General features: G+C 43.1%; 1 protein-coding gene across 1 annotated transcript in view; it reads right to left on the minus strand.

Moving 5' to 3' along the window:
• Positions 1 to 7,164: 7,164 nt before the first annotated feature.
• Positions 7,165 to 21,475, minus strand: part of LOC121915097 (leucine-rich repeat and fibronectin type III domain-containing protein 1-like protein) — a 70,522-nt gene continuing 56,211 nt past the window's right edge. The window contains exons 3-4 of the mRNA XM_042438950.1: positions 8,329 to 9,723; positions 7,165 to 7,922 (exon numbers count right to left, since the gene is read on the minus strand). Coding sequence (XP_042294884.1) covers positions 7,415 to 7,922; positions 8,329 to 9,704 — 1,884 coding nt within the window. The 5' untranslated portion in view covers positions 9,705 to 9,723 and the 3' untranslated portion in view covers positions 7,165 to 7,414. The remainder of the gene's footprint in view (positions 7,923 to 8,328; positions 9,724 to 21,475) is intronic.

Here is a 21,475-nt window from a genome sequence, read left to right on the forward strand (position 1 = left end):
ACTGCCCCTAACAGTGCTTTTACTGGGAGCTATTTTCAAGGCAGGAGGGTTACAGAAGCACAAGTCAGCATAAATACAAGGTGCTCACATCCCTTTTTCATACCCTCCAACATTTCACAAATGACAATCGCAATGCATACAGCTAAGCAACAGTTATTAATAAGGAAGAACAGACAGGCTAGGAGAGGCTATACCAGTTTGCTTTTGCCTGACTCTACAGGGAAGGACAAGATTCTGCTTGTTTCTCCTTTTTCCTGATGCCCGGTTTATTGAGTACTTTTGCATTTTGAACTCAGTTTGCAGCACTTGAAGCAAACTGAGGACAAAGGGGAGCAAGTATAAGGAGAAGAGGAAGATTGGAATATTTTCAAAGCAGCTGGAAAATTGGGATGAGACTTGCCCTTCCAAATAGAAACAGTTTCAGGGTATGCTTTTTAAATCAAATTAACTTTCTTCCTTTGCCGTCAAATGCAGCAGAGCAGAAGAACTGTAAAAATGGGGTGTGGTGCATGCTGTCCATGCGCCAAATGTTGACCATCCTGATTTAAACAGAGGCTTTTGATGACAGAAAAGCAGTCCCTCGGTTCCATTTTGCAGCTGTGACCTATTTCAGTGACATCCGCAGAGCCTGTGCTCCTCTCCTTAATTTGAAACTCCAGGAGCTTGTTCAGTAAGCTGACTTAACTGTGCTTTGGGTTGGCCAGCTTTCCCACTAGGCTAAGCTGACCCGGAAAGATGGCAGCAGTTTAGTATCTGTTCCCACCTACCAAGTTAACAGAGCAGTAAGACTCTTAAACATTTGGGGAGGGGAAATCTCAGTGTGATACTAAATGGTTGAGAATTAAGGTTGGATGAATTTGTCTATTTGATTTTTTCTCTCTCGTTTTTAGTTCTTAGGTTTGCTTGATCTTTTTTCTTTACTTTTACTTTTTCCTTTTTCCTTTAAAAATACTGGGAAATTGTATGCATTTTCTTCTAATACATGCATATGGGGAAAAGAAATAATTACTACTTCAAGCTCAAGCAAAAAATAAGGATTTAGCCCCTTCAGAGCTTCAGGTTCTCCATATCTTTCAACTGTTCCTATTTGGTAGGGATATTCCCAATTAATCTTCTGTTGTCCCACTTTTTAAACTGCTTTTAAAATGTCCCAGTTTCGTTCTTCTCCCACTTTTCCCGTTTTGGCCATAACTTTCTCCCATTGATGAAAACTAAGTTCAAAGTGCAAAAATAGTTTGCACTCAGTTAACTCAGCAGAAGGGAGAAGAGACAAGGAGGCAGCATCTTGGCCTTCCCTGTAGAATCAGGCAAAAGCAAACTGCTGCAGCATTATTATTATTATTATTATTATTATTATTATTATTATTATTATTATTATTAACCTTTATTTATAAAGCGCTGTAAATTTACACAGCACTGTACATATAATCTTTTTAATTAGACGGTTCCCTGCCCTCAGGCTTGCAATCTAAAAAGACACAACACAAAAGGAGAAGGGAGTGGTGGCGGGAAGGGGATGAGGTCCAGCAGTCTTCTCTACCTCCGAGGCCTGGACCAAGGATCTCTTAGCTTGTCTATTTTTCCATTTTATAAACTTGACCCCACAGATCTATAAGTCTGGCCGCCAAATTGGAAATCATAAGAAAAATGATCACAATGTCATCCCTGGATTCAATCTGGAAGAAGACATGGGTCTCTAGAAGGTTTGTCCATGCAAGGCTTAGTGTTTCATTTCACAAGGGCATGTTTTTCGTTCTGAATACAAAGTCTGCCGAATAAAAACTTTGCATACTATTCTTTTTCTTTGCAGTGTTGGAACCCACATCCCATTTCTTTCCATGTTATTTCTGCCTCTGGTACCAAAGTTTCTGTTTAAGAAGTCATACCCAGGAACTCATCTCCTTTTTGGTGCACCTGCACCTGGTTTTTCATTCCCAGTCTGAGCCACTGAGCTGTTATACTTAAAGCCTCTTGAAAAATGCATTGATTTTGACTAGTTTTTCAAAAAGATTGTTTTCATATATGACATGAATTGAGTTCGGTACTCGATATAAATTCAGGCTAATTTGTATGCTTTTCCCACTGAAGTAAAGAATGATTTTAATTAGTACAAACACTACAAAGGAGGCTCAGAGAATCCATAGTGGCTCTAGATAGCCAGATCTACTGGAGTACTTCTGCAAATACTGCACGCTAGTGCTGCATTGTAATATTAATGTTTGAAGGACAAGTGTTTTATATCTGTTTTACAAAAATTGAAAAAAAATGGTAAAAAAAAAATTCTAGTGTGCTAAGTATACAGACAAATTAATCCACAAAGACGTATTCAACAAGAGAGCCTTGAACTATCTCAGTCTGGCAAGGATGGTCCCATTTAGTCCTCTGCCTTCCCACTCTTTTGGCTGCTTTTAAAATATCCTGGCTTCACTCACCTCCTCTCACTTTGTCCTCAGTTTACTTCAATTGCTGCAAAACGAATTCAAAGTGCAAACAGGAGGGAGGAGAAAAAAGGGAGATGTGGGATCTTGCCCTTTCCAGTAAACTCAAGCAAAAGCAATCTGCTGCAGCATCTCCAAACTTGTCTGTCATTTTTCCTTAATAATCTTAATAACGTTTGCTGTCTTGACCACACTCTAATGTTTCAGACTTATGTCTGTACTCCATAATGACCATTCCCCTTTAAACCATACCTCACACATGTAGAGTTGTGAAGTTGAAGGCTTTCATGGCTGGCATCCTTAGTTTTTTTTTGTGGGTTTTTTTGGGCTATGTGGCCATGTTCCAGAAGAGTTTATTCCTGACGTTTCGCCGGCATCTGTGGCTGGCATCTTCAGAGAAATGTTGAGTTGTTGCAACATGTATTTGTCACAGATGAAATAAGAATAGGTGACTCACACGCCCATCTTTATGATTCCTCCTTCTCTGTGGTGTAATGTTCTTTGAAGACAGGATGGGCAACTGGAGAGGCTGTGGGGGCCGTTTGCCACCTACACAAAGATATACCCAATGGGCCACATAGTTGTTCCCAGCATGTTTGGAACTGACATCACATCACTTTCAGTTCAAGAAAGTAGCCCAAATATTGTAAACCTTTGCTTAGGGTAGCTCCTGTCACTTTGATAGTTGCCACATCAATTGTCACATGCTTTAGTTTAAGGGAACTGTAGATAATGTTTACTGAAGCAAATGCGGTCTGAGTTGTAGTAGTTCTTTGAAATATGAGCTGAGTACTATTGGTCTATAAGTATACCCTATTCTTTGCTATGCCTGAATCATATTGGTATTTGGAGAAGGGCCTAAATGCCCTAAAAGCACCAGATCCCATCTAAGCTTGGAATGTAAGAGTTAATCTGGTGTAGTGGTTTGAGCTTTGGACTAGGACTCTGGATGACATGGTTTGAAACCAAACTTAGCCATGGTAACCCATTGGATGACTCTGGGCAAGTCACATTCTCTCAGCCTCAAAGGATAACAATGGCAAACTTCCTCTGAAGAAACTTGCCAAGAAAACCCCTTGATGGGTTCACTGCTTTAAGTTTGCCGTAAGTCCGAAACTACTTGAAGGTACACAACAACAACAAGCATGGTCAGCCCTGGTTAATATCTGAATGGAAGACCACCAAGGAATACCAGCTGCTGTAGACTATATTTCAGAGGAAAGAGCTGGCAAAACCACCTCTAAGTATTCCTTGCCTAAGAAAACCTTGTGCAATTCGGGGAATTGCCAGAAGATGACAGGAACTTGATGGCGCACAAAGAGACACACTTTTGTAGAAGATAGATACACTGAGATTTCGTGACAGACATTATAGCCTCTCCATGGACTCTTGAGACATCAAAATGTATTTTATAATATATTGATTGTTTTGGTTTTTTCACTGTCCAGGTCCTGGATGTCTGAGCCTTGGGGATGTTAACCCTTCCTCTCACTTTCTTAGCCATGCTCTTCACAATCCTTTTCTCCCTTGGCGATAGAAATTCACTCAGTGGGAAGGAAACTCACATGGCTTTTAGTCATAACATGATGGAATAAAATCACTTTTGGTGCAGCTGAGACAATAATTGATCTTTTTTCTGTTGTGGGAACGTGTTCAAAAAAATAATAATCTTGCAATCTCAGAAGCCCCAGAGAATTGTGTCTCTAGGCTGTGTCTTTTCATGGTGGCCCCAAGTGGCTCTAGCAGAGAGAAGATGACACATCATAATGGTTTTGTTATACTACCATTAGAACACCAATTGGCATCCTGGGGTGCATTCACACTATAGAAGCAATGCAGTTTGACAGCACTTTAAATGCTATAGTTCCATCCTGTTTAATCCTGAGGTTTTTTAGCTTTGCAAGGTCTTTAGCCTTCCCTGCCAAAAATTCCCGGTGTCTCACAAAACTACAAGTCCTAGGATTCTGTCGGATGGAGCCGTGGCAATTAAAGTGATGTCAAACCACATCACTTCTGCCATGTAGATGCATCCCCAACCTGTTTCTCTGAGCCTTAGTTGGAGAATACCATTTTTTCTGCCCATCCTGGGGGTTGGCTAGTGGAAACTGAAGCTGATAATGGCTGTACTGAGTGGAATGAGAAGGAGTATAGAGCCATTCACTAGATGGGAGGTGAGTCATAAACCTGACTTGAGGGCTTCTATTAGCCTTTGTTCCCAATAAAGCGACCGAGATCCCAAGGGAAGGCTGGCAGCCAGCCATGACTGCAAGTAGAGCATAAATGAATATTTGCAAGGATTAGATGGGGTAGCCACGAGATCTATCACTGCGGGGGTGGCATTTCTCTCTGGATTTTTCCACTACTTCTCCTGGAACCGCTGTGAGTTAAATAGGAGGCTGCTGAGGTGTAACTACAGGTGGAATAAAATGAGAATTTGCCCCCAATAAAATTTTCCTTCTGGCCCCAAATTCCTCGCATTGCAAAGAGTGAAATCTTGGAAATCACTTACCCCTAATACTCTTCCATTTGCTGCATTTGCATCCCTTGGTAACGTTGCCTGCCCCCTTTTCTTTGGATGCATGAACTGTTTCTAAATGCTCAACTGGAGTTCAAAGTTACTGCAGTGCTAGACATTTGGGAACAAAAGGGAAATTCCATGGGGAGGCAGGATCCTTATATGAATGGCACCCCTCATGTTGCCCCTCTCCTCCTATAGCTCTCATCCCTGTTGCTGGCATTGGACCCAAAGTGGCCAGATTCACCCAGACATTCTGGGTTTAGGAAGGCCATCACATTTCCAAAGGAACCTTTATATACTCGGGATGGGGGAAATCTTTTCCATCTCAATCTGGAGAGATGCCCTAATGTAGGACCCATCCTTCAAAAAGTGACTGAAACAAAAACCCTCCTTCAGTTGCACCAACTATAGTCAATAGGTACAAATTCTTCTGTGACTGGAGGGCACCATCTTGTATCTATCCACTGTGTAGACCTTAAAGATGAGAAGCATGTTGAAGGGTAGAAACCCTAATTTAGCAGAAACATGATTAGATACACAAGAATTTGGAGCAGGACTTTTGAAGAGAGAAGCACTCAAAGCCTGAACCTGGATGGGCAGATTTGTCCATTTCCTCCATGTTCCTTACTTTTCTCCAAAATAATACCAGATTCTTTCCAATCCTAACAGGATAAAAGTCTAATCAAAGGTGAATTAAAATAAAATCCACATTCATCCTTATTGTACATCTGTAAGCTTCTCCAGTTTTGGGCTACACAATTATTGCACTATGGTTCTGGTTTAACTGTCATGGCAACATAATTCTGAATCCTTGGATGTACATTGTAGGGAGGAGAATTTAGACTTCTTATCCAGAATGCTCTTGTGCATCATCAAACAACAAACCCTAAGATTGCATAGGATGTTGCCATAACAGTTAAGGTGGAATCACAGTGTTTTAACTGTGTAGTGTGAAAGGGCTCATGCGAGTTACCCTTCTGCAATTCCATAGCTGGAATCCTGCTGGTTGGTACTAACTAAAGTAGATCCGCTGAAATTCTCCTATGACTCTTTCATGCTTACAGTGCTATGATTCCACTTTGACTGCCATGGTTCCCTCCTAAGGAATCCTGGATTTGCAATGTAGGAAGGAGTACTTAAGAATCCTTAGCCAGATGCTTCATAAGACTACGAATCCCAGAATTCCATAGGGTGTTGCCATGATAAGGTAGGATAATAGTGCTATATTTGTATAGTGTTAAAGAGCCTTTGCTTCCTTGCATGGATTCTGCTTGACAGATGAGAAGGTCAGCTTGACTCATACTCAGTACTGATTAAAATCCTTTCACTGAAAAGTACTATATAATATTATATATTATATATTAAAATGTTTGCACACTAAGACTTTCTCTGCACATTCTGTTTCTCTCTCTAACTAGAAATTGTTGGGTCCCCCCCCCCATCAGTTGGATAAAGAAACCCAATTTAGATGCAGATGTTGGTTCCAAATAAACCTTTACCTGCTGTGCTAATGTGATATATTTACAGCCATCAGTCTAATCTGACAAGGGAGATCATGATAGGACTTCCAAGTCAAATTGCTACAAAGGGGACCCTACCAACCCCACAAGGAGAATTAAATCATGTGTAGCATTTTATTTTGGAAGAAATGCAGCTACAGATTTTGATCAGGGCAACGCTGTTTGCAGTTCAAGTCTGTTTGGCCAAGTCCAATTACCAGAAAGGCTTTCCCCCTTCATAATTCAGCACTCTCAGAAACCTGAAGAAAAGGCAATAGACATTTTAATTGTGATGTAGTGATAAGAGGCCTGCCTAAAAGCTAATGAGGGTGCAAGGGGTGCAGCAATTTCATGAGATGCTATTAAATCAAACCCTTTAGAAGTGGTGTGGCAGATTTCTGGCCTCCAAAACAATCTGCTTAACTGGCAAGAGTATTTTCCTTCCTGGAATGGTTGTAACTAAAATAGATGGTGCAAAATCATGAGCCAAGAAAGGTGGCTTGGTCAGCCTCAGCTGACAGAGGCAGATGTTTTTATCCCTTATCCCTAACCAAAACTGGGCTAGGAAGTACTCCCATCACTCAATTTCTATTTTCTAGTAAACTACACCAGGAGAGTCCCTTAGTGAAATGACACCATCTTTGACTGCAGTGCAACCCATGAGAGTAAAACCCAACAGAACCGGAGCAGACCAAAAAGGCAGCTTCTACCGGCACCGATCCAAACCTGACTGCTAAGGTATGTTATCTAAGAATGATTTTAAAAGAAAACCCTTGCAAATCACACACTTTATATTTAATATTGTGCAACAAAAATAGTTAAGAATGCAAGAGCTTTTACAGATTAAAAAAATAGTTTTTAAACCATCTGATCTTAAAAATAGACAATAGTAGTGAAGCTTAAAATGCAACCACAACCAGTTTCAGTTTGGGGCCACACTCTTTAGGGGCTCAGCGTGGCTACTGAGAGAAGGCTTCACTTCGTAAAGGGCCCGTCACCTCCGTCGGTGTGCCGCGTTCACACTCCAGACTGAGGACGCTTTTGCCTCTCTGGGGCAGCCCCGAACATTCCCGCTGCAGCCCCTCTGCTAGCTTGGAGCTGGAGTGGGCGACAGAGCCGCTTTGGCTGCCATTGGTCTGAGAACAAACATTGGTCACTTTTGTGGTTTTGTTTTTGTGATGGTTGGTGTAAACTTTGTATTTCATCAGAAGAATGAAGATGAAGACCAAAACAGATGCCACGATAATGCCTCCAATGATGATGATCATAGTCCCACCAAGGAACTGGGCATGGAGGGAGCGGCACTGCCGATATTCCTCCTCTGTGGTGAACTGCACACATCCAACCACCATGGTTGCTGTCAGAGACGTCACGCCATCATCATAAACAGCAAGGACACAAAGGTCATAGTCACGCCCAGCAACCAGATCTGTCAAGAAGAAGGACTTGCTGGCAGCTGGAATCATCCTGCAAGAAAACACAAGGTCAGTCTGCATCAGCTTCTGGTCCCAAGCATTTCAGAAAAAGGAAACTCAACCTGTATATACTTTAAGGTAAGGATCTTTTGGGAGGGGTGAAAATTGGAATTGGAGTAACTGGTGATTCACGGAATGTTGGAAGGGACATTAAAAAGGCAAGATGGAGGTCAGAGGTGGGGTTCAGATATGAAATACAGGGAGAAAGGGAGATATAATAGCCAGTAATAGCAATATGAGCAAAACATGTGAGTTGAAGTGTGCGACTTAGGCTCAGTCAGGATTTAAAAGTATTAAATAAGTAATATTTGCTGTTATGTTCAACTTCTGCTCAATAAATCATTTTGAGATCACATGCTTGTGACTCTGTTGGCCTCCGTGAAAAGAGTCCTGCTTACCTGTACACCAAGATCTCATCAGCAGAGCTGTTGTACTGGATCTGGAACATTCGTATTCCTGGGATGTGGTGCTGGGAAGGCCACTGGATGAGAGCAGAGGAAGAGGTCAGCTCAACCACCACCACCTTCCTCTCTTGGTGAGATTTGGTTTCATTGGGGAAGCTCGACTTGGCAGAAATAAGAATGTCTGAGGGTCCTGGGTCAGCTTCCTTATCGCAGTTGGTACTATTAGCCAGGTGAGGGTAAGGTTTGACGGAGAGTTCAACGGGGGCAGTGGAGACCCCAGCAGCATTGGATGCAATGCAAGTAAACTCCCCTTTCTCCTCCACAGAAGCCACCAAAATATCCAGAGTCCCATTCTCATAAGAAACCGTTCTGGAAGTGTTGGAGACTAGCTTCCCCACAGGTGAAATCCAGCGGACGTATGGCTCTGGGTCACCTACAGCTTTGCATTTCAAGGAAACGCTCTCTCCTTCCATGACCACCTGCTTGGGGGTCTTGTGAGTAATCATGGGAGGCTCACAAACAAACTCCTCCTCTCGAATGGTCCAGAAGTACTTACCCATCAGTTCTGGAGGGGAGGCGCATGTCTCCAGATCATCTTCCCTGGTCAGACGCCGCAGCCACACGAGTTCACAATTGCAGTGCAAGGGGTTCCCCCCAAAGCTCAGCACCAAGGAGGACAAAGGGGATCCCTTTGGCTTGGCATAGACAGGGATGCGGGAAAAGAGGGGATCAGGGGGGATCTTTTTCAATTTGTTGGAGGTCATGTCCAGCCGAGCCAGTTTGTGAAGTTCTGAGAAAATTCCTTCTGGTACAAAATCTATGAGGTTATGATCCAAGCTGATCGTGTTGGCATTTGAAAGCCTCCCAATCGTTTCCCAAGGAACATGAACAAGGTTATTATAGGATAGATCCAGATCCTCAATTATGTCAATGAAATCCTCAAAAGACCCAGATGAAATGTAGTGTAATTGGTTATTACTCAGGATCAAGTGGCGAAGATTGATTAACCCTTTGAAGTGATCCTCGCCAATGGAGGTCAGGCGGTTACTATCCAGGTGTAATGCGTGAAGGCCTTTGAGATCAAAAAAGGTGTAAGGCATGATCTGACTGATTGTATTCCTGGACAAGGTCAAGTGAATCAGGTTCGTCATGTTGGCAAAATCCCTCCGCCGCAGGCTGGTGATGAAGTTGTCCATCAGACGGAGCTCAGCCGTCCGCCGGTCAATGCTAGGAGGGACAAAAAGCAGCCCTGTCTTGGTGCAGAGGATGGTGATTGAAGGGGAGAGAGCCTGGCATCTGCAGCGTGGAGGACACACCATGGCCTTCACCACAGTGCCCATAACCAGCAGGGAGAGGACCAGCCTTTCCATGGTAAGATATACAAGCCACCTGAAAGAGAACGAAGGGAGGGGGAGAAATCCACAAGAAGAAGCTGATCAGAAGCCTTGTTAATACAACTGACACTCAAGGGCTGGCATACCATTGGTGACATATACATATAGTCATAAGTCCACCTTATGCTTTCTGTGAAATGAGAACCTGTCCACAGTTTGGATGAATGACCAAACAGACAAACAAGGTGGACAAGGGTCAACCACAAAGAGCATATCCTTCATTTTCACCCTTCACTTTCATTTCAAAAAATAGACTAGACTCCATGAATGCTGATGCTAAAACAAATTGGGTGAGTCTTAAAGATGCCAATGATTCCATCCAGCCATGGTTCTCCACCATATATCATCATCTGCTTAGATACCAACGCTAAAGCGAAAGGAAATGACTAGAGAAATTGAAACAGACTATTCAGAGCCTGAGAAATAGCTAACTCGGGAAGTACACAATGGGCTCCCAAAGCCTTATATTAAAACAAATGTATTGATGGCATGAAAACCCATTAGTACAGTTCTGTTCATAAATGCATAGATACAGTCAGTTCATAGATGCAATTTCATTGCTTTAATAAGAATAGATTTAGTTTCCATCCGGGAGAGAAAGCTGAGTGTTCTGAGTGTTTACCCACCTTCTGTGACCCGTCATTTCATAATCATAGAGATTCATAATGTAATTATATAAATTATCTTCCTTATTATTAACCTTGTCATAATCAGGGGCAAATTGTGTCTAATTGTAATCACTCCTTTTAACCATTCTGTTGTTGTATAATGATAATCTTTTTTTAAAAATATATATTTACTGCAGTTGTCTGATAGCTTAGACTGCACTATTTATTACCAGCGTTCAGAGTTACCTTCTTGGGTTTATCTTTTCAGCAGCATGGTAAATAACCAGTTCTCTGGAGTTTACACTGAGCAAGGTCTGAGAAGGCAGCACTTGTCTGGAAAACTGATCTTGAGATTCTGTAAAAGCATTAACCAGGGTGCATCTACACTGCAGACATAATGCAGTTTGTCACCACTTTAGCTGCCATGGCTCCGCCCTACACAATCCTGGGATTTGTAGCTTTGTGAGGCACCAGCGTGCTTTGGAAGAGAAGAAGCCTTAGACTACAAATCCCAGGATTCTGTAAGACGGAGCTACATCACGTAAAGTGGTGTCAAACTGCATTATTTCTACAGTGTAGATACATCACCAGTTCCAAGTGGCCATGAAAAAGGCTAAGTCTATATCGATCTTCCATCTCCCCCAAGCAAAGATACAACAGACTCTTCTGCCTACTTGTTCCTACTTGAAGGGAACCAGTGTGGCATAATGGTTCGAGTGTTGAACTATGGGCTCGAACAGACAGGCCAAAATAAAACTGCTTTGGGTCACTTTGGAGGTATGCTGTTTAAATGATACACGCATCTTAAGAGGCCAGAAGCTGTGCCAAAGCTGAGTTCCAGTCCTTAAGACTGGAGCATGGCTTTGGCGCAGCTTCCGGCCTCTTAGGACGCATGCAGCATTTAAACAGCATACCTCCAAAGTGACCTGAAGCAGCTTTATTTTGGTCTGTGTGTTCAGGCCCCAAGACTCTAGAAATCAGGGTTCAGTTCCCTCCTTGGCCATGGAAACCACTGGGTGACCTTGGGCAAGTCACACACTCTCAGCCTCAGGGGAAGGCAATAGCAAACCTCCTCTGAACAAATCTTGCCAAGAAAATCCTGTCATAGGGCTGCTTTAAGTCACAAACAACGTGAAATCAACCCAGCAACAACAAGAGGAGACATTTAGCCTTCAGTGTCAGACAGCTCTGGTGTCACAACAAACTACAATTCCCAGAATTCCACAGCATTGAGCCGTGCCATTCAAAGTGGTGTCACAATGGACTATTTCTGCAGTGCAGATGCAGCTACAGACATAGAAAACAAGCTCTCCAGTCTGAATACAGGATGGCATTGAGACCCCAGAACAGGTGGGAAGGCTCAACATTGGCAGGCAGATCATTAAATGTGACTACGTTCTGATATGCTTTTACAAAAACAATGGAAACGCAATATACTGTGTTAAAACAGTCATCATTATTGCCGTCTTCATCATCATCCAACTGAGCAACAACCTGAGCATCCTGGAAGCAATAGCAAAACGATGGCCGTTTAGCACACTTCTGATTGAAAGTCCATGTGGCGACTCCACTAGCTAGGAATCTCGGTGATCCAACGTGGCATGATAATTTCAGGGAGGGGTTCCCCCACCTTCCATCTTAGTCTTGAGGAGGACTGGAGCCTCTTGGTCCTACCCTGTTCAGGACTCCATGTCAGCATCTCTCCAAATGACCAACCTGGGACAACCTGGCCAGGAGCAATGACTCTTTCTCCTCCTTTTCAGTTGATCCGACACTATACAGTGGCAGTGGCTTCCAGCCAAATGCTTATGAATCCTTCCTCCAGTACTGCCATGTCAGAGGTGAGCATAGCAGCATTGGGAATGGGTACAGAAAAAAAGATGGTGCCAGCTGCAACCGCTTGGACCAGTACTTCTTTCAACCCTAGTCTCTGGAAAGGTGTTATATATATATATATATATATATAGAGAGAGAGAGAGAGAGAGAGAGAGAGTAAAAATCCTGGTGGAGCAGCCAAAAGGCCTATCCAGAGCCTCTACCTTACCCATTTGCCCAAACAGGCCAGACTAAGCGTCAGGCCTGGAGGTTTTGGTTCTCAATTGAAAGCCTCCAGAGTTTGTGCCCATTTGAGGGGAAAGGAAGTGCATCTTGCAAGGAAGTGATATATTTTATGTTGCGTGGTAAGAGAAGTCGATAGATAGGATATAAGGTAAGAAACTTGGTGAGAGCAGAGTCTCTCCTTCCATGTTCCAGGCACCACTGCTGTGGCCTTCAAGAGAGATGGAGAGCAACCAGACATACCTCCATTGTACCTGGGCCCCAATGGCTGATAAGAGCCCATACCTACATGTTCCAACTGTCATTGCTGTGGCCTCTCAGTAGCAAGAAGAATAGCCAGGAACTGCTGAACTTAATTCCTATCCCACCATACCTTTCCCTCCCTTTCTTTTTTATTGTCATGTATTATTTAGACTATAAGCCTGCAGGCAAGCAAATGTCAGACTAACTAATTGTAAGTGTTCTGGGAACCTTTGTGGCTGAAGGGTGGGGTATAAATACTCTAAATAAATTCAGAAGCTAGGAGGAAAAAGCTAACTTGGGTGGTTTCTGGAAAAGTGCAGGCTTGCTTAAATGTGAAGGGGAAATAACTATGAAGCCAGCACTGATCTACTTTCCTCCCAGCCTTATACACTAGAACTCTCAAGGCCCATGAATGTGATCTAAATTAATAAAGCAAGCATCCAATATGCAGGATCTATTCACTTTTAAGGCATAACTTATGTATGTTAAGCAATTCAAACATGAGTCGGAGGGATTGTCGCTTAGTGCTCTACATGTAGAAGGTTCCAGGTTCAGTCCCCAACAGCATCACCAAGTAAAGGTAGGACATCTTCTCTGAACATCCAGAGACTCACTACTGCCAGCCAGTGTTGACAAGACAAGCCTGGAGGAGGAACTATTGATTGATTTGTTAAAATATTTCTTTCCCACCTTGTATACAGGGATCACAGGGCAGGACGAACAATTTAAAACAACATTTTAAATAATTTAAAATCATTTCAATCCTTTTAAATTGTGGCATTGTTTTAACTTGGATCTAACTCAACATAAAGCAACATAAGGTCGTTTTTAAATTCTGATCCTGTCCTCTTGGGAATTAGTTTCCCCTCCTAATTTGGTATTATCTGCCCATTTGATAAGCAGGCCCTCTATTCCATCATCCAAGTCATTGATAATTGATGTTGAACAGCACTGGGCCTAGAACAGAACCCTGTGGCACAATGACTAGGAAAGAAGGAGAAAGCTAACTAAGTAACTACATGGACCCCCCCTGAAGCATATTTGTAAATTGGAGCAACAAATCAAACCTCGCCAAATTGATGGAAGCTGCTGTTCTCCTAGCTAAGCTGGAGATTTGCACACAGTCCTTTGCTTTTGCCCAGAGCTGAGTTTACCAAATCTGAGTTGGAAAGGTCCTAGAAAGTTTGTACCTTTGTCTCCCACCTGGAAGTGACATGAAAATTGGAGACTCAGGGCCAGGCCCTGAGATCTAGCAATACTAGCCTTCTTCCCTCCTGCATGACTTACCTGCCTCCCGTAGGTCTCCCCAACACAACCAGGTAATGGTTTAGGGGGGAAAGCCAAGTGTGACCAAGAAACATCTGACTATGTCCATATGACTGGACACACAACAATGACAATGCATTCTCCAGAACCTCTCAGAGGTTCTGCAGAGCTCCATGTCATCATTGTCATATTTCTGGCTACTGGAACGTAGCTGAATGCTTCTTGGCCACCACTTACTTTCCCCCAGCTACTATAGGGCCATTTCAGGGGGCAGTGGCTCCACAACAACCATAAAAAAGACAACTCCATCCCATCCTGTTATCCTACACCAAAAGCTGGGAGGAGGGAGTGCTGAAATCTGCACAAGAAATGGTGCATTCTGTGTAAAATATACTTTCTTATTAAGGAAGCACATTCTCTGAACACAAATGAACAAAGGAAGCCATGGGGTCTCATAAGAAAACCATGTGCATTTGACAGAGTGCTTCTTCATGTGAAAATACTAGAAATGGCACAAAAAAACCGTACTGCATTATTCTTTCCGATCGGGGTTGCTCAGGGTTTAGGAAACCCTATTATCAGTCAGGAAATTAATAACACCTAATATGAATTCCATCTCCATATATAGAACTGTGAATTTTCTTCAGACAACATTGGCCAGGAGAAGCCACCGCCAGACTGGGTTTTATGAGGCTTGCTCATAATTTGGCAGCTTTACCAGCAGGTGGCATTAACAACATTAAATATGTAACAATGTGTAGCTGGAAAGGGGATGCTCTTCCCACACACTGCCCATGTAGCAGGCATCAAGGAATTCCTTCTAGTCTAATGGTGATGGACCTTGGGATGGGATGAGGCAGGAGGGAATCAAGCCCCACAACCCCCAACAAGGCCGAGAGGGCTAAGATTCCTGCCTTAAATGAACTAGTAAAATTGGAACAGCAAGACTCCTCTGTAGGTGAGCCTTCTTGTGCATTATCAAGAAGAAGCATACCAAATGTTCAAGCACTAAGAAATATTAAAGCAGCAACCATCATTGAGTTCTCCGGAGAATAATAAAGGCTGCCTACAATCTAAACTATGTGCACTTAGGCCCTGTCTTCATCGGCCAAATAAAAAAGAACTTCTCTCCATTTTCATGGCAAGGAATGGGAACGGAGGCCCTGAAATTGCAAGGCCCAGTCCAGATGTTACCCAGCAGTTCAGCAACCAAAATGTTTAAAGAAAAAAACTTGCTATTTGCTCCAGATCTTCCCAGAAGATCCAGAGTCCTTTGTTGTGACACCTGATGGCTGTTTACAATGCATTCTGCTGTGGCTTAGCGACACAGAGTGCCACTCAGCACTCAGTGGCACTGCCACCATGACAAATCGCTTCCTCATCTGGACCTCAGAGCAAGCGACTTGTGGCAGCGATGGTAGCAGCAGATGGCACAGAGGGACACACAAACAAACAATGGCAGGCCCCAGGTAAAGGGAGACATTGGGGCAATTTAAGGGCCAGAATGCATCAAGCTGTTCCTGGAGTATTCTGGCCCATTAGACACCACCTTACTTGAGAGGACATAACACAGGACATATAAAAGGGACTTCTAAGTACACCCAGTTGTAAGATTCTTCCTGCTTAAGGATGTTGGAACGATAATGGATGAGAAATGTCATTTACCCTCCTGCTGCAGGTACTTGCAAGTAAGCAAAAGTGGGCTTTCCCCCACTTCCAGATGCAAATGTATTGTACAATCCATGAGCCTGGTTATGTGAACCTTCTGACAGGGAATGAAAAGTGGGATGGGGGGTTTCAAGGATGTTTGAACATATGTGAAGGAAGGGAAGGGCCAGTAGATGTCAGTAATGCTTCATGATTATCAGGTTCAGAGCCCTCTTTGGCTATAGAACTTATCCAGGAGATAAGAGGCCCCTACCTAAATTCCCCGAAAGGTTCCCAATCCGGTGATTTTTGTAAGCTGAGCAGAGTCAGACCAGGTTAGTACTTGAATGAGGAACCAGCAATGAACACCAGATGCTGCAGGCTGCATTTCAAAGGAAGGAACTGGCAAAACCATCTCTTGAGTATTCCTTGGTTAAGAAATCCCCATGAAATTCATGGGGTCCCATAAATCAATGGGCAACTTAAAGGTGCATACATGCATGTACCATGCACCAATATAGCCAAAGCTGCTAGCTGCCTGAAATCCTTGTGTATTCTAGAATGAATGCATCAGCAACTCATTTCTTTTTCCCCATCCTGATTATTTGATTTTCTAGCAAGACAGGAGCCTGCAGGGTAGAAAAGCACTCTTCAAATCTCTCCCGGAAAAGCAGTGTTTTTGGAATGCACAACAGGAGAAGGGAAGGAGAAGCCTTTGGCAGAGATGCTCTGAAAGGAAAGTTATTCCAAAGTGCTTTCACCCAAAGCTCTTGTTGGACCTGATAACTGCTATCAATTCTTTACTCATGATGGGCCAGAGAGTCAACAGGAGAGCCAGCAGGACAGGCTCACAGACCCCTAGTAGTTATGAATGGGAGGAGAGGCAGATGAAGATAATGCTCCTAATAAGAATTCTGCCCCCAATGGGTTTTTTTCCTGCAATTGCACAATTTCTAGCACCGCAGAGAGTGAGACAGTGAAAACTGTTCACCCTAGAAGTATTCTGTTTGCTGTATATTCATTCCCTTGATCATTTTGCTTACCCTTTTCTTTAAATGCTTACACTTTAAATGTTCAACTGGAATTTTAAGTTACTGGAATGCTAGAAATTTGGGGACAGAAAGGGGGGGAAGGGCTGAATCATTATGGGGGAGAAATGTCCTAGTTTGCGCACATACCCATCACAACATCCCTAAGAATATCTTGCTTCTACCAGCAGTTGGATGACCACGTTCCTTCAGCTTCCTACACGCTGGAGTTGCAGTTTGTTGTTAACTGCCCTTGAGTCGACCTTGATTCATGGCAACACTGTGGATGAGATATCTCCAAGGCTCCCAGTCCTCAGCTGCTTTTCTCAGATGTTGCAAGCTCAGGCCTGTTGGCTCTTTGATCGAGTCTAACCATCTAGCATGTGGTCTTCCTCTCTTTCAAATGCCCTCTGCCTTTCCTAGCATCATTGTCTTTTCCAATGATTCGTGCCTTCTCATGATGTGGCCAAAGCATGACCATCTCAGTTTAGTCATCCTGACTTCCAGGGAGAATTCACTCTTGATCTATTCTAGCTCCTTGGAGTATTAGCCTGGAGTAATGCTGTCCCACCTCTGCCAGGTTGGCTGAGATCACTAACACTAAGGCTAGCATCCTTCTAGTGATATATGCAGGCTCAAGCCCAACTTATGTCTGTGAGTTTTTGTTTGGTTTGTTTTTGACTTATCACTGCAGATGTTGGCATGCTCTTCCTCCTTCAAATGATGGCCAAATCCCCCTAACATCCTCAGGCACCCTCCCATGCCCATTTAGTGCCCAGTGGAGAGCAAGGAATAGCTGAGTGGCAACTGGCTGTGTGACTATAGTGGGCTTGGCAGAGTGGCACTATCCCAGGACCTGAAACTTGATGACATTAGGCAGCCCTGATTATGTCATTAAGTATGATACATTAAGTACCAACCACAGTTACACAGAGTATGTCATTCTAATTTTTTAAACAATACCAAGTATATATATGCACGCTTTTACCCTAAGATTCTCCCCTGCTCACCTGACTATTGTAGAAGAGCAGACAAGCCCTTAGACTCAGAGGCAGGCCTTGAAATCATGGTGCCATTGGGAGCCACTTTCCCTCCTTCTGCACACCCAGTGGGCCAAACTGGTTCACTTCAGCATGCCCAAAGTGGCATGACAGTGGGTCTTCAGATGTCCTGAGAAATGACACCATTCTCATACATCTGGCTATAGTCCCATAGCCAGCAACTTCTGAACCATCCCAGGGGATTTGGGTTCAGGAGGACATACAGGAGGGGAAGGAGGAGATGTTTCATAATTCCACCATGATACAAGTTTTATGATGCATCTCCTGATACAGGATCTCAGGCAAAGCATTTCCTGAACATGCACAAATCACTCTGCTGGTGTATTATTCATGTGTAAGTTCCCTTACAGAAGCAGGTGGACATTTTTGTCAGATGCAGAACAATCACATTGTGTTGTGCCATTGCACATACAGATGCGTAATGTGCCTGGACACACACACAGCACTTTGGTTCCTTGGCACAGTTGTGCAACATTATCATTCGGCACATTTTATGTACTTATTTTATTTATTCATATCTCGCCTTCCTCCCAATATAGGGCCTTAAGGTGGCTCATAGCAAATTTAAAACCATACAAAATATAAACAATACAATAATATTTAAAAGTATAAGTATAACATTTTAAAAACCATTAAACATTAAAATAGTAAAATGTATTTTTAAATAAAAAAACTCCATATAAATCATAAAAACTGAATTGTACAGCATTTAAAAGCCCGACCCACATCAGTATGTAAAAGCCTGATGGCACAAAAATGTTTTTACCTGCCGCCAAAGGAAAGTGGGGAGGATGCCATCCTGACCTCTCTAGAGAAGGAATTGCAAAGTCTCCTTTGGAAGACTTTTCAGATTAGCCACCAAAAAAGCTCTTTCTCTCTTGTTCCAACCAAACAAGCCTAAGAAAGTGGTGCGACAGAGAGAAAGGCTTGTTCTGGATGGTTCAGAGCTCTAACTGGCTCACAAAGGGAAATATAGTCCTTCAGATTGTCCATATAGCACAACAGAAGCATAACCTGGAATGGCCTCTCTCCATCACTGTATCCCTGTGGTCCTTACTTTATCCAAGTGAGGCAACCTGATCTTCTGAGAGGATGAAAATTATGAGGCTTTTCAAATATTGCTGCAACTAGAACTACCCTAATTCTCCACTATTCTGACTTAGGCTGCTGGGACTTGCAGTCCAATAGCATCTGGAAGGATGCATGCTTTCAACATTGGTTTATTATATGCCAGGTTGCCTGCCTGCCCTTTCCCCAGTAGGACTGAAAGTAAGCTTTGGAATTGCACTAGTTCTCTGAAGACTTTTTAAGAAGGGCATTAAGGAGCCACTACTCAGCTGTTTGATTCTCCAAGGCAGGACCTGTTCAACCTTTGCCAAGAATAATAATTCAGATGGTTTTAACCTGAGGCCAAAGCCAGACTTGGAGCCTTTCCAAACTCACAGAATAATAGCCAGAACAGACTGAGACAAAGTAGCCTTCAGTGCTCTTTAGAAATGTGTTCAGGGACTGTGGCAGGATTGGGGGGATTTTAGGAGAAGCAAAAGCAAATGTAAAGATGATGGGCTCACAGACAAGCAAGGGCCTCCATCAGTCAGTCGGAGCAGAAAAGCAGAAACATCAGTCCAAGATTTCCCCCTAAACACAAGACAGCTTGCTTCAACAAACCAATATGAGGATGAGGATGAGGATGAGGATCTGGGACTAATGAGAGTCCCAACTGAAGAAGGATCCACTGAAACACTCATTGAATGGTGAGTTAGATGCTTATATAAATCCCACTGATTCAATGGGTCTACTCCAGTTGGAACATATCAGTAGAATTCAGTCTTGTGAAAGTTGCGCCATTTCTTTGGAAAGATTAGCTGACTTTGAATAGTTTGGGAACAGGCCCCAGAAATGTGCTAATAGTTCTTTTCCCCAGAGCCTGGAGACGGAAGAGTACCACCACATTTCCCATGGCAAATAGCCTGTCCAGAGGGTCAAACTGAGGTTGACATTTGTCACCCTGAAAACACTACTAGATGATATGGTGGGAAAGGGGGTGGGAAGGTAGAAAAGGTCATACAAAGAGTTACAGTGGATTTTAAGTCTTTGTCCCCATTACTGTCCTAATTGGAACCATCCTCATGTTCCTGCAGTCCACACTGGAAGGAACCTATTTGGAAAGATAGCTTATGCTTAGGGCAGCCAGCTTTTTATCCAGAGAAAATGCTCATGCTGCTTGCGTTCTCTTGACTAATTTCTATCTCTTTGTAGGCATTATGAGAGCAACCCTGTGGCCTGCACTGTCAAACATAAGTTGAGATCCTTCATAAGACACATAGCCGCAATGTCATGTTTATGATCTGCCTCCCAGTTTGACTCTCCAATGCTCATCTCAAAATCCATCCAGTCACACTAAAGGATGGAGTTCCATGGCATTGGTATGGAGATCACAGAAGGATGATATATCCAGTCCCTTCCTGCCAGCAAACCAAAGCGAGGAGCAGAAATAAGGACACATGCGGGATCTTGTCGCAGCCCCACATTGCAGCTTGCTAGTGGGACAAAGCTGGATGCATGACCTTTCAGCACCCCACTCACCAATGCTGTAAGACTCCATCCCTTGGCGCCTCTGGCTGTCTTTTAAGGTGGTTTCAGGGGGGGATTACAATCATGTCAATGGTACGACAATATAAATGTAAATAGGAATCAATGACAAGGTCATATGTCTAACTGACGGATGTCGTAACCAACTAACAGGATGTCAGTCAGAGTCTTGCCCATGGGAATCAACCGTACCCTCCCCACTTCAAACATAGGAGTACTAGTCTTCCCTCAAACCAAATGCATTGACCTTGGATGGGAAAAATAAAAGATCTACTGTCCTCCTGAGGGGAAATGTCATTTGTGCAGGCAAGAACAAACAATTTCGCCATTTTCCCACTCGCTGTAAGAAGCACTATACAGTCTTCAAAGACTATCAGCAGCTCAAGACTTATTCTGTGCAAAACGTGTTGGTTTATCTCTCTCTTTCTCTCTCTCTTTCGCTCTCTCTCTGTCTCTCTCACACACAATTGCATTAAACGACGTTTGTGCCCAGAAAACAACATATTATTATGCTGCTGTTTTCCATGCAGAAACACTTATTTTCGGTGCATTAAAATGTCCTGTTCTGTGCAAAAACAAACAAACGCCTACATGCATTTTCTCTGCAAAATAAGTCCCAAACTGCAAAGACTCTTGCCTATCTGGAGCCTTCTCATATGGATTACCTGACACTTGAGAAACACATTATACAACTATTCTCTTTCTAGTCTTTCTCCTGACCTATATGGATAGTAGCCCAAGGATCCCCCCACTCTCTCTGGTTTGCAAAGGTACACTAACTACTACGTTACTAGAGACGATATGTAGCTCACACATACGGACCTGTTCTGGAGCATCCATCGCCCCTCACAATAGTGGCTTCTGCTATTGTTCTATTAAAAGGGAGCATTTGGGAACTTTAAACATTACAGGACATACAAGTGCCACATACATACATATAAGAATTTCAGCTCACACCAGAGCTTTCTAAAGCAATTGTCCTTAACCAGCCCTGCTATCCCCTAAATTTTATGAACGGATGAAAAACGCCACATCTCCAATCAGTGTGATTAATCAAGCAATTCATTAATTGCTGATTAGAAATCTTCAGGTTTAATCAGAGCTTTCCTTGCCATTGCCATGTGAATAGGGTTGGAAGGGATTTTTGAGTGTCTCTCTGTTATTCCTTATGGCAGTCCACTTGCGGTGGTTGACCCATCTCATCTCTGTCCCTAGAAAAGAAGGTGGGCAAGTTATGGCCCTTG

Source organism: Sceloporus undulatus, chromosome 9 (assembly GCF_019175285.1).
Source record: "Sceloporus undulatus isolate JIND9_A2432 ecotype Alabama chromosome 9, SceUnd_v1.1, whole genome shotgun sequence".
Lineage (NCBI taxonomy): Eukaryota > Metazoa > Chordata > Lepidosauria > Squamata > Phrynosomatidae > Sceloporus > Sceloporus undulatus.